We start from the raw sequence: 14,292 nt of genomic DNA on the forward strand, positions 1-14,292 counted from the left end.
TCTACCTTCCCCAACGCACAAGTGGTTATCTCAACCCTGCTACCACGAAAATACTTCCACCCTGCTACCATACAGCAGGTAAACGCAAGTATTTCCCGTGACTGTGCCTCAAAACCAAATGTCTACCTGGCCCACCACTCCACCCTGGATTTGAACAGCCTTTACGACCAGGTCCACCTATACAAGGCAGCAGTGCCCACCTTGCCCGGACCCTAAAGTATATCGCCCTCAACCGCAGACCCAACACCTCACACAGGAGCAACAGATCAACAGACACCCCGCCCAGACCAGTGAGACACTCTCCCAGACCTTCACTATGGTGAATCACTAAAACAATACAGAAATACACTATGGAAAAGGAAGGAACAGCATGTTAGAAATCAGCTCAATGTAATTGAAGAATCCATAGACTCTAACCACTTCTAGGAACATTTGAAAACAAACAACAACACGAACAGCTATCTATCCAAATCGGAGATGTATGGGTAAACCACTTCTCCAATCCTTTTGGCCCTATAACAAAGAACAAAAAGCAAAAAAAGATACATGATCAAATGCAAATCTTAGAATCAACTATTAAAGACTACAAGAACCCACTGGAGTCTCCAATTACATTGAAAGAACTACAGGACAAAATACAAACCCTCCAACCCAAAAAGGACTGTGGTGTTGATGGTATCCTCAATGAAATGATAAAATATACAGACCACAAATTCCAATTGGCTATACTTAAACTCTTTAACATCATCCTTAGCTCTGGCATCTTCCCCAATATCTGGAACCAAGGACTGATCACCCCAATCCACAAAAGTGGAGACAAATTTGACCCCAATAACTACCGTGGGGTATGCGTCAACAGCAACCTTGGGAAAATCCTCTGCATTATCATTAACAGCAGACTAGTTCATTTCCTCAGTGAAAACAATGTACTGAGCAAATTCCAAATTGGCTTTTTACCAAATTACTGTCCGACAAACCACGTATTCACCCTGCACACCCTAATTGACAAACAAACAAACCAAAACAAAGGCAAAGTCTTCTCATGCTTTGTTGATTTCAAAAAAGCTTTTGACTGAATTTGGCATGAGGGTCTGCTATTCAAATTGATGGAAAGTGGGGTTGGGGGAAAAACATACGACATTATAAAATCCATGTACATAAACAACAAGTGTGTGGTTAAAATTGGCAAAAAACACACACATTTTTTTCCACAGGGCCGTGGGGTGAGACAGGGATGCAGTTTAAGCCCCACCCTCTTCAACATATACAGTATATCAACGAATTGGCGAGGGCACTAGAACAGTCTGCAGCACCCTACTAGAATCTGAAGTCAAATGTCTACTGTTTGCTCATGATCTGGTGCTTCTGTCACCAACCAAGGAGGGCCTACAGCAGCACCTAGATCTTCTGCACAGATTCTGTCATACCTGGGCCCTGACAGTAAATCTCAGTAAGACAAAAATAATGGTGTTCCAAAAAAAGTCCAGTTGCCAGGACCACAAATACAAATTCCATCTAGACACCGTTGCCCTAGAGTACACAAAAAACTATACATACCTCGGCCTAAACATCAGCGCCACAGGTAACTTCCACATAGCTGTGAACGATCTGAGAGGCAAGAAGGGCCTTCTATGCCATCAAAAGGAACATAGAATTTGACATACCAATTAGGATCTTGCTAAAAATACTTGAATCAGTTATAGAACCCATTGCCCTTTATGGTTGTGAGGTCTGGGGTCCGCTCACCAAACAAGAATTCACAAAATGGGACAAACACCAAATTGAGACTCTGCATGCAGAATTCTGCAAATATATCCTCTGTGTACAACGAAAAACACCAAATAATGAATGCAGATCAGAATTAGGCCGATACCCGCTAATTATCAAAATTCAGAATAGAGCCGTTAAATTCTATAACCACTTAAAAGGAAGCGATTCCCAAACCTTCCATAACAAAGCCATCACCTACAGAGAGATGAACTTGGAGAAGAGTCCCCTAAGTAAGCTGGTCCTGGGGCTCTGTTCACAAACCCAAACAGACCCCACAGAGCCCCAGGACAAAAAAAATTATAATCAGACCCAACCAAATCATGAGAAAACAAAAAGAGAATTACTTGACACATTGGAAAGAATTAACAAAAAAACAGCAAACTAGAATGCTATTTGGCCTTAAACAGAGAGTACACAGTGGCAGAATACCTGATCACTGTGACTGACCCAAACTTACTGAAACCTTTGACTATGTACAGACTCAGTGAGCATAGCCTTGCTATTGAGAAAGGCCGCTGTAGGCAGACCTGGCTCTCAAGAGAACACAGGCTATGTGCACACTGCCCACAAAATGAGATGGAAACTGAGCTGCACTTCCTAATCTCCTGCCAAATGTATGACCATATTAGAGGCACATATTTCCCTTAGATTACAGAGATCCACAAAGAATTCGAAAATTAACCCAATTTTGATAAACTCCCATGGCTACTGGGTGAAATACCACAGTGTGCCATCACAGCAGCAAGATTTGTGACCTGTTGCCACAAGAAAAGGGTAACCAGTGAAGAACAAACACCATTGTAAATACAACCCAATACTTTAACTATTTGCACATTGTTACAACCCTGTATATATATACATAATATGACATTTGACATTTCTTTATTCTTTTGGAACTTCTGAGTGTAATGTTTACTGTTAATATTTATTGTTTATTTCACTTTTGTTTACTATCTACTTCACTTGCTTTGGCAATGTTAACATACCATGCCAATAAAGCCCTTAAATTGAAATTGAAATTGAAATTGAATTGAGAGAGGGGGCGGGGGAGAGAGATTGGGGGAGGGGGAGAGAGAGGGGGTGGGGGAGAGAGATTGGGGGAGGGGGAGAGAGAGGGGGCGGGGGAGAGAGATTGGGGGAGGGGGAGAGAGAGGTGAGAGGGGAAGAGAGAGGGGGGACACCCACAAGCCTCACAAGACTAGTCTGAAGGTAGCCGGGTACCAGTTAAAAAAATGAATGGAAGTATATATGGAGATAGTTTAGTGCCTAAAATAAGGAGGTAATACATGTAAAAAAAAAAAATATCCTGATCTTTCTTATATCTCTCAGATATAGGACAGACACTTCAGAACAAACTTCCTTTTGATTTTTTGGCGGAACTATCTGTTTATCCATGTGTGAAGCTGTTATTCAATGCATTTCTATGGGTTAATAGCAGTAAGGCCAAATTCAATGTTTAATCAACTATATATAATTTTTGAGGGGATACCTTAATGGGTCCTAAAATTCAATATCAAATAGCTAAATGATCCTTGGTATGACCACCTTAAAACAATTCCATATGTTAGCTTAGTTGACCCACTGTTTATTTTCTGCATCTATGTCATATCGCTGAGTCTACCTTTATTTTTAAAAGACGGAGGCAAGATTTCCTGTTTGAGTACAGCCTCCTGTAGCTCAGTTGGTAGAGCATTGCGCTTGCAACGCCAGGGTTGTGGGTTTGATTCCCATGGGGGGCCAGTATGAAAAATGTATGTACTCACTAACTGTAAGTCGCTCTGGATAAGAGCGTCTGCTAAAATGTAGTGACACTTTTTAAGAAAAGTGCCATTTTGATCAGTGCCCCTAACTGTGGGAGGGGCCTGGAAGCCATTACAGAGGGATTGAGTCTTAGGGAGGAGACTGGAAGCCATTACAGAGGGATCTGAGTCATACCTTCTGTTGTGCAACACTGTTACAATGCCCAAAGCCTCGCGCCATCACACCAGCAGCCCACAGGACACTACTCTGCAGTCAGTCAGCCTGCCTCCTGCTGCATGTTACATGTTTCATAAACCACTAGTAAGCATAATACTCACCAGTCAAACTAGTACACTCTCCCTGGCTACCACAATACTCACCAGTCAAACTAGTACACACTCGCTAGCACATTACACACCAGTCAATCTAGTACACATTCGCTAGCACACTACACACCAGTCAAACTAGTACACACTCGCTAGGACACTACACACCATCCACATTCACTGACTAGCAACACTGACTGTTACTAAGTGTCCAATTCAAGTCTGAAAATGAAAACGTCAGCTAGGAGATGGTTATGTAATGAAAGAGGAGGGAGAGAAAGAGGAGGGAAGATAAGGGAACAGTAGGAGAAAAAAAAGGAGGAAGAAGGAGGGAGGAAGTAAGAGATCAAGGAGCAACGGGGAGGAAGAGGTAAGGAGGAGAGGAGAGAGAGGAGCTGGGAGGAAGAGGATAAGGAGGAGAGAGAGAGAGAGAGAGAGAGAGAGAGAGAGAGAGAGAGAGAGAGAGAGAGAGAGAGAGAAGCTGGTAGGAAGAGGATAAGGAGGAGAGAGAGAGAGAGAGAGAGAGAGAGAGAGAGAGAGAGAGAGAGAGAGAGAGAGAGAGAGAGAGAGAGAGAGAGAGAGAGAAGCTGGTAGGAAGAGGATAAGGAGGAGAGGAGAGAGAGGAGCTGGGAGGAAGAGGATAAGGAGGAGAGGAGAGAGAGAGGAGCTGGGAGGAAGAGGATAAGGAGGAGAGGAGAGAAGAGAGAGAGAGGACCTGGGAAGAAGCCCATGTGGAGAGGGAGGAGGAGTGAGTGATAGCGCTACCGAGGGTGAAGAGATGAAAGAATGGATGAGGGAGCAGGAGGGAAAAGGAGGTAGAGATAAAGAGATGGAGAGACATGAAACAATAAAGAAGACAAAGAAAGATGGAGGTCGATGTAAGAGAGGAAATCAGAGAGGTGAAGGAGTGACAAAAAAGGACATGGAGAGAATGGTGAAGAGAGGGAGATGGAGTGATAGAAAGAGAGAGGACTCACAACATGAAGTCCTGCTCCCAGCTGGGCAGGCTTCCCCGGACAGCGATGGTGGTGCTCTTCACATTTTGCACCTTCAGGGTCACATACGTGTTGAACTTCTCTGTGAGTGAGAGAGAGAAAGACTGAATTACTCTGTGAGGTGTACAGTGAGAAAGAACAGAATTTATCTGTGAGGCAGAAAAATAAGTAACTGAATTTCTCTGTGAGGGGTAGAGAAAGAAACAACTGAATTACTCTGTGAGGGGTAGAGAGAAACAACTGAATTACTCTGTAAGGGGTAGAGAGAAACAACTGAATTACTCTGTGAGGGGTAGAGTGAGAAAGAACAGAATTTATCTGTGAGGGAGAAAAATAACTAACTGAATTTGTCTGTGAGGGGTAGAGAAATAGAGGAAAATAATGCTCCATATAAGAACTATAGTCAGAGAAGTTGGCTGAAACACACAGATCTAGGACCAGGCCAGTTTTTCCTCAGCACATGACCTGACCAGCCTCACATGATCAGGTAAACTCCTGTCCCTATAAAACATAGCTAGCAAGTTTGCCCCAACCCAGTCCTGTACTTCTGTTTTGTCTATTCTATTTCCAGGTTCCCAGAAGCACTTACCTTGGGCTCCATCCAGCTTGGCTTTCTTCACTGTGAAAACATAGAGTGGAACACAGTCACACAGGGCAACACCATCTGTCCACAGAACTCTTACACACAGAACATACAATGATGGAGCTGTTAGCCCCCAAAATGGGTCCCAGTTTCCTGTTTTGTGGTTGTCACTAGTTACCACAACCACAAAGTAAAAATTGGCTATAAAAATTAATTTAAGGTTAGGGTTAGGCATAAGGATAGCAGTGTGGTTAGGGCTAGGTTTAAAATCCCATTTTGAGTAGATAAATTGTAGAAATAGGAACAGTTTATGACTTTGTGGCTGTGGTAACAACCCTTTTGTGGGCAGTTCTCATGTTGGATCGTTTCTCTGGATCTCTGGAAAGTGCCCTTTTGGGTGGTGGTATAATCTTTTTGCATATACATTTTTTGTTGTTGTTGTTCTGAACCCACTGCCCGCTGCCCCCTGGGGGCCAACGGTAGTCTCGCTAGCTTGCCACCATATAGCCACACAAGCCACTCGCCAGCCAGCCATATATCATGAAAATGAGATAGTGCCATGTGTATGATGATAAATTATTTGCCTACACAATAAATATTGTAATTATGTTAACCTGTTAGATGTCAAACCCCATATTGGGGACTTTGAGTGGTTCTCGACCGGTTCCGACTGACATTTTGATGTACAAAGCACTCTGTGAACGTCGTAAGGTCCAGTGTCCTATAGTGCCAGAAAGCCCTATCTCTCTGCTCTCTGCTCCCACTTTCTAAGCGGAGCTGACTTGAAGTGTCGGGTTTCAGACACAACATTTGTATTGGACATGTCATATTTTCTGGCCTATCCAGACAAAGGAACGATTTCCTGTACCTGTGAAACTCACAGTTGCGCTTACAATAGCACATATGAAACGGGAGAATCTAGCGGATGCCACAACAGTCGCAGACCGATTTAGAGCTCTCAACATGAAAAAATACTAAATAATTTCATAGAATTGAACTAAGACCACTTTCTCTTGGTCACAGATGGATGTAATCACTTTCTGCTTAAAGCTGAAGTTGAAACGAGTCTGCACACATCTGAATGGTGTCTCTGCTCCGCTGAGTGGACGTTTAGGAGAACATTGTCGTCAGATACATTTACATTTTAGTCATTTAGCAGACGCTCTTATCCAGAGCGACTTACAGTTAATGAGTGCATACATTTTTCATACTGGCCCCCCGTGGGAAACGAACCCACAACCCTGGCGTTGCAAGCGCCATGCTCTACAAACTGAGCTACACGGGACCATAACTACAGAGTTATTATGAAATATGAAATTACTATTAAATGACATGATTATACAATCATATTATGATGTAGAGCAAAACTTAGAATACCATCGTGTTCGTGAGAGTCTCATCTTTCCATAGAGGGGTCATTAAAGTTGTTATTACTGATTAATGTACTGCATTGCTGAGGGAGCTAACACACAAGCATTTCGCTGCACCTTTTATACCTGCTGTAAACTGTGTATGTGACAAATACATTTGATTTGATTTTATGCTCCTCAATACTTCTTCTACTAGATCAAAGTTTCAGCCAGGTAGGATACATAGTGGCAACAAATGGATTTGGGTTGGATATAGTAATGGTACCATTTCTTATAACAATCATACACATAGACAGAAGCAACAACACACACAGCAAGCCACTTATTATATAGCAGAGGCTGTAGCGTACTCACGTAGGCAGTGTCCTAAAAGGCACCCTATTTCCCTGAGCCCAATGGGCCCTGGTCAAAAGTAGTGCACTATATAGTGAATAGTGTGCCATTTGGAACGCCGCCATAGAAGGAGGCTACACTAGTATGACTGGCCCGTGGTGTGTTATCAGAGTGGTGTTGCAGTAGAGACAGAAGGTGGGTGGTGGACGTGCTGATTCTCTGAGCAAGGTACAGAGACTTAGCTTGTCTTATTGGAGAAGAGGGAAATACATGTTGTTACCTTGCAGTCAACGCCAATCGTTTACACTGTGCCAACCAGTTTCAGTCACAAGCCTCTTGAAGGACAATAGAAGTGCAATAAAAAAAAAATATTAGGGCATATTCGGCATCCCTCTCCAGGATTGTTTCGATTAAGGCTATAATGCCAAATCTGTGTGTGTGTTTTTTTTTGTTATCCTATCCTGAGTGTGTGGGTTGAATATATTTTGTGGCTCTGTCTCTATAAAGCCCACTCTATCCCTCTGCAGTACTGTTTAAACAGCTCTGACGTAACTCATACCTGCATAGTTAATGCCCTACACTTTCACTACCCACACACAACAATGTAGTCTCTGGGAAATGTGTATTATTCTGTACATTATATTATGAATTGAATAGCAATTGTACAATATCATACCAATTAAAAGATGTATAGTATCATACATCTTACCCGGTCGTACAATAGCATACGAATTGGATGACTAACTTATCATACGTCTTGGAGGATGTTTAGTATTATACGTCTTTCTCTGAGACCAGGTTGCTTGTTGCGCTGTAACAGCAAAGGAGAATTACTGGGAGAATTTACGTTGGTGGTTAGCATAACTAACGACAAAGGATCATTTACGTAAAAGGTTAGGTGAAGTGGGTTAAGTTTAGAATAAAGGTTAGGGGAAGGGTTTGCTAAAATGCTACAGCTGTCCCCTGCGTGACTCGAACATGCAACCTTTGGATTTGTAGACAGTCACGGATTATGCCGACCCCATCCTCCCCGACCAACCCGACTACTTTCGTTTCTGTCTAAAGTAACTAGACCATTAGTAGGTATCATACGCCTTGGAGGTGCTCAGAAATGCATAAAGTATGTTTCGTATGGCTCTGAGGCCACACACACACAGACACACACACACACGGTCACATTACATCCATAGCGAGTTTTAATATTCAACAACCCCCACCTGCACATCCCATAATACTCTCTACAGGCCGGCCTGCCTGGGCCCAAGTCTCCATGACAACGGACGAAAGGGGAAAAGACGACACGTGTGAAATTCCCTGACTAAGAGAGGAGGCATTCTACACACACACACAGACACACAGACACACACACACACACACACACACACACACACACACACACACACACACACACACACACACACACACACACTAAACTACTGAACTAGTAATGAGAGAGTCTTACTGGAATACCAATGAAGTTACTGTATTATGTAAAGGAGGCTGAAGCACGTGTACCTACCTGCCTGTAGTTACACGTCCTATGTTGTGTCGGTGAAGAACTGAAGCTATTCTTTATCTTCTTCATGACTATGCTTTCAACCATCTACACTGAACAAAAATATGAACTCAACATGTAAAGTGTTGGTCCCATGTTTCATGAGCTGAAATAGAAGATTCCAGAAATGTTCCATACGCACAAAAAGCTAATTTCTCTCAAATGTTGTGCACACATTTTTCCCCCTCCCTGTTAGTGAGCATTTTATCCTTTGCCAAGATAATCCATCATCCTGACAGGTGTGGCATATCAAGAAACTGATTAAACAGCATGATAATTACACAGGTGGACCTTGTACTTGGGATGATAAAAGGCCACTCTAAAATGTGCAGTTTTGTCACACAACACACAATGCAACAGATGTCTCAAGTTTTGAGGGAGCATGCAATTGGCATGCTGACTGCAGGAATGTCCACCAGAGCTGTTGCCAGAGAATCTAATGTTAATTTCTCTACCGTAAACTGCCTCCAACATCGTTTTAGAGAATTTGGCAGTACGTCCAACCGGCCTCACAACCGCAGACCACGTGTATGGTGTCGTGTGCGCGAGCGGTTTGCTGATGTCAACGTTGTGAACAGAGTGCCCCATGGTGGCGGTGGGGTTATGGTATGGGCAGGCATAAGCTATGGACAACAAACACAATTGCATTTTATCGATGGCAATTTGAATGCACAGAGAAACAGTGACGAGATCCTGAGGCCATTCATCCGTAGCCATCACCTCATGTTTCAGCAAGATAACGCATGGCCCCATGTCGCAAAGATCTGTACACAATTCCTGGAAGCTGAAAGTATTCCAGTTTTTCCATGGCCTGCATACTCACCCTATGTCACCCATTGAGCAGGTTTGGGATGCTCTGGATCGACGTGTACGACAGCGTGTTCCAGTTCCTGCCAATATCCAGCAACTTCACACAGCCATTAAAGAGGAGTGGGACAACATTCCACAGGCCATAATCAACAGCCTGATCAACTCTATGCGAAGGAGATGTGTGGCGCTGCATGAGGGAAATGGTGGTCACACCAGATACTGACTGGCTTTCTGATCCACGCCCCTACCTTTTTTTAAAGGTATCTGTGACCAACCGATGCATATCTCTATTCCAAGTCATGTGAAATCCATAGATTAGGCCTAATGAATTTATTTAAATTGACTGATTTCCTTATATGAACTGTAACTCAGTAAGATCTTTGAAATTGTTGCATGTTTTGTTTATATTTCTGTTCAGTATAAAAGCACAATCAAATTCCAATGGAAAAACAATGTCTGATTTTTGGTTTAGTTGTCATCTAAATGTGTTATCACTGCACTTTCAACCATTTAAAAGCACAACAAAGTTCAAATGGGAATACAATGTCAGAAGTTTTGTATTTATACAACAATTGAATGTGTTATCATTGTGCTTCATCTAATAGCAGAACCAAATGACCTGGATTACAGTTGAGATTACATTAAAAGTACTTAAAGTGCAAGTGATCAATGCTGTTCAAGATTCTGTCAGATTATTACAGCAATTGTGAAGATTTACACAGACCTGCAACCTAACCTCAAAATGTGGCCATGGATGTGTTACTCATTTTAAGGTTCAATAAATACTGTTACATTAGTTTGTAAAATAGCCCTAACTTTAGGCTATTTACTGTATTACAAAAGTAATATTGAATTGTGTGTTTGGTTGTCAATGAAACCAAATATCAACATTTAAAGGATATCTAATTCTTGGATAGTTTCATCTGAGCCACTGGCTTAATCCTATTCTTTAACTTTTATTTTTGGTTTAGTTGGAGACATGAATCCAACATATTATTTGTTTACTTGTCAACATGTTAATAGGTTATGTACTGTATTGCAAAGGTGATATTGAATTGTGTTTGGTTGTCAACGCAATCAAGTATCAACATTTGAAGGAGATGTATATTTTGTGGCACTGACTTAGTCTGGCTTTTACTCCAATTTGTCTACAAATTAATAATTGATATGTTGGACTCATGTCTCCATCTCAACCAATAATCAACATTAGAGAATAAGACTACATCAAATCAAACTTTATTTAAAGTGATTTTTTAAAGTTGGATTAGATTTAGTCCTAGTCTTTGAGATGGAGACATGAATCCAACATATTAATGATTAATTTGAAGATTACATTTGAAATTAACCAAAGCTTGACCTATATGGTCTACAGTATATGTATTGTCTATTTTTAGTTGAACCCTGGGTTGAATTGAAACAATAGCTGTTGATGACTTTGCAAATGCTATATAGGCCTAAATAGTATCATTGATGCTATATGACTTAAAAAGTATGGTTACGTTTCATTTGCTCTGTTAAACCTAACCTTTGGAATGATTTCAATAGCAACAGTGAATATATTTAGTTATTAACCCTTGGCCTACAATTTCCCCGCCCCCGTGGAAATTTAAACAACATAATAAAAAAATGCCCATCAAAATCCGTCTGTTTAAGCTAGAGATATCTAGCAGATATTTTTTTGCCAGGGCTGCTTCTCAATCTACCGCATCCGCCGATATCGCCCTTCCACATCTGCGGGGAAAGGTGGCAGAGCTAGAGCGGTGTTTGTCAAACCATGAGACATCCCGAAAATCGGTCTTCTCACGAAAACGTCTGTAGTGTCCGAACAGTTTGGCCTACAAAACTATTGAAAGTTGAGGCACTCGCAAACTTAATGGTGTTCTCCGTTTTGTTCTAGGACTCCCACAAGCTTCACAAGACTCGTCTGAAGTTGGTACAGCCTCTTCTGCCAACTTCTGTCTGTAGTGTCCGAAAGGTTTGGGCGACCTATTAATAGGACACCTTTGTGGTAAGCCGAGACTCTCACGAACACGATGGTGTTCCCCGTTTTGCTCTAGGATGCCCACAAGCCTCACAAGACTCGTCTGAAAGTCCCTGGTACCGGTTAAAAAAATGAATGGAAGTACTGTATATATGGAGATAGTTTACTGGCTACCAAGGCCTTGGGGCCAGGTAGATTCCACTAGCTCATTAGACTACCACGGCCTTAGGATCAGGTAGATTCCATAAGCTCATTAGGCTCCCACGGTCTTGGGGTCAGGTAGATTCCATTAGCTCATTAGACTACCACGGTCTTGGGTCAGGTAGATTCCATTAGCTCATTAGACTACCACGGCCTTAGGATCAGGTAGATTCCATAAGCTCATTAGGCTCCCACGGTCTTGGGGTCAGGTAGATTCCATTAGCTCATTAGACTACCACGGTCTTGGGGTCAGGTAGATTCCATTAGCTCACATTAGGCTAACACAGTCTTGAGGTCAGGTATATTCCATAAGCTCATTAGTCTCCCACGGTCTTGGGGTCAGGTAGATTCGAAGAAACGAATTTGACACCTGATCGGTTGCACTCTCTCAGTGCAACAACACATTTTCACACACAGACTCAGACATTTTGCAGGGAAGACAGCTGCTTGTAGTCACAGAGATTCTACAGCGACCTTATCTGGACAGGCCCATGTTTGACAACTGTCTTTGATTTATTTATTGGGGAGTTAAGGAGGACTTTAGAGAGGACCCCAGTGGGACGAACCGTTACACTTGAACTGTCACTATGTAGCCGGTACAGCCTCTTCTACCAACTTCTGTCTGTAGCATCCGAACGATTTGGGCTACCCACTAATATGACACCTCTGTGGAAAGCTGAGACTCTCACGAACACGATGGTGTTCTCCGTTTAGGATGCCCACAAGCATCACAAGACTCATCTGAAGTAATGTATATATGGAGATAGTTTAGTGCCTAAAATAAGGGGATAAAGACATGTAAGAAAAAAAAAATGTTTCCTGAACTTACTTATATATCTCAGATATAGGACAGCCCCTTCTGAACAAACTTCCTTTTGATTTTGTTTTGGGACTATCTGTCATTCCATGTTTTTCTATTGGCTAATAGCAGTAATGCCAAATTAAATGTTTAATCCAATCATTTTTTAATAAAAAAATGTTGATACCTTATGGGGTCTTAAGGCTTAGACTCTAGAGGGTTAAGAGATCGCTTACTAATAGTTCTCATGATAGCACATTGATAGTAGTCAGTGTCAAATATCAAAGCTAAGCAGGGCTTGGTTAAAACCCTGGATGGGAGACCATATGAATTGCTGTAGCTAGATCAACTCTCCAGTAGGAGCTGCTGCCCAGACTATTGTTTATTTTCTGATAGTGGATGTAACGTTGAAGATCTGACATTTCAAAGCTACAAATTCAACATATTTTATACAAGGTTTGTCTATGTTGAAAATTTGTTACAATGATGACATAATCCTGTGGTTGAAATTCCACCCTCAAAACAACAGTTGATGACTTTTGTCAAATTCAATGTATTTTCCACGTAGATTCCGCGTCAAAATAGGTTGACAAATTACGTTGAAACAACGTTGATTCAACCAGTTTGAGCCCAGTGGGCTTTGAATGATTGAACCTCCCTTTCCCTCCCAGACAGGCTGAATATCTGAAATAGATCCAGTTCATTTTTTAAAGCTGAAATTCATATCCAAACTCTATACCCATTGTCCCTCTTCCAGGCAGCACTGCAAATTAAACCATTCAATATTGGAGTGAAAGTGGAGAATCAATGTAAACATGGCTTTTTCATAGCTAAACACACACGTCTGATTGTGGCAGCAGATGAAAGCAGACCAGTGGCTGATTGTGTTGTTCTCCAAGCAGGACTAGAAACAGCTCAGGTAATATATCAGTACATGAGGAAGATCAATGGGAAAGAAATTGGATTGCAGAAAGGTAGGGAGCTAATGTTTAATGATAACTCTGAATCATAAATCTCTGCCCATGTAAATTATTTAGGGAGGAACCTCCACCCACAAACAATACACGTACACGCACGCACATACACACACACTGATACATTCACACACACACACACATACACACACACAGTCTGCACACAAACAATACGCTAATCAATTATAATTTTCACAAAAATGTCCAAATGACAACGATTAATAGCAGTGGTTTCTGAAATCATTTTGTTCTGTTACCCATCAGAGTTTTCCTAACATCCACCAAGTAAACAAAAGTCTTCGTAAGGCAGAGAATTAGTCCAGGCCTATATCTGCCCAGACTTGAACCCCCATTTCTTTTTGACATCCCTAGTCTGTACCATCCCCAGCTTTTACTTACAGTCGTTAGCAACTAGTAAACTCTCTGCATAATGCGTCCAAAACATAATCAATATTCATGGTATTTTAGCGGCAGGATGTAATGTATTGACTGTAGATCAAATCGACTGATAAAGCTACATGATTTTGGTTGAATCCCATTAAAAACGTTACTCACAACTCAGAACTTCATATGCACAACATTATGCTGTACATACAGTACTATAAGTCTACATTCAAAATTCAAAAATTCAAATGAAATTCAAGACATGGGTGACTAGTTAACGTTAGCTTGGCTCTCTCTGTGTGTTTCATACCGTGGGAGGAGGGGTTGGTTCGTTGACAGAGAGCAATGGCTAGCTAATATGCTAACTATTCTAGCTAGCTAACTAACTGGCTGAATAAGTTGACGACGTACTCACTCAAACTGTCAAAACTAACCCCAAAACTTTACACAACGTTAGACACAGTCACGAAT

At 41.7% G+C, this 14,292-nt stretch overlaps 1 protein-coding gene across 1 annotated transcript in view; it reads right to left on the reverse strand.

Annotated features, from left to right (window-relative positions):
- Nucleotides 1–14,292, reverse strand: part of LOC311098852 (protein unc-13 homolog A-like) — a gene marked incomplete at both ends in the record, with an annotated part of 75,291 nt that overhangs the window by 54,748 nt on the left and 6,251 nt on the right. The window contains 2 exons of the mRNA XM_084139419.1: nucleotides 4,814–4,913; nucleotides 5,421–5,450. Coding sequence (XP_083995545.1) covers nucleotides 4,814–4,913; nucleotides 5,421–5,450 — 130 coding nt within the window. The remainder of the gene's footprint in view (nucleotides 1–4,813; nucleotides 4,914–5,420; nucleotides 5,451–14,292) is intronic.

This window comes from Coregonus lavaretus, assembly GCF_964263955.1.
Source record: "Coregonus lavaretus genome assembly, chromosome: 23".
In the NCBI taxonomy this organism is placed as follows: Eukaryota; Metazoa; Chordata; class Actinopteri; order Salmoniformes; family Salmonidae; genus Coregonus; species Coregonus lavaretus.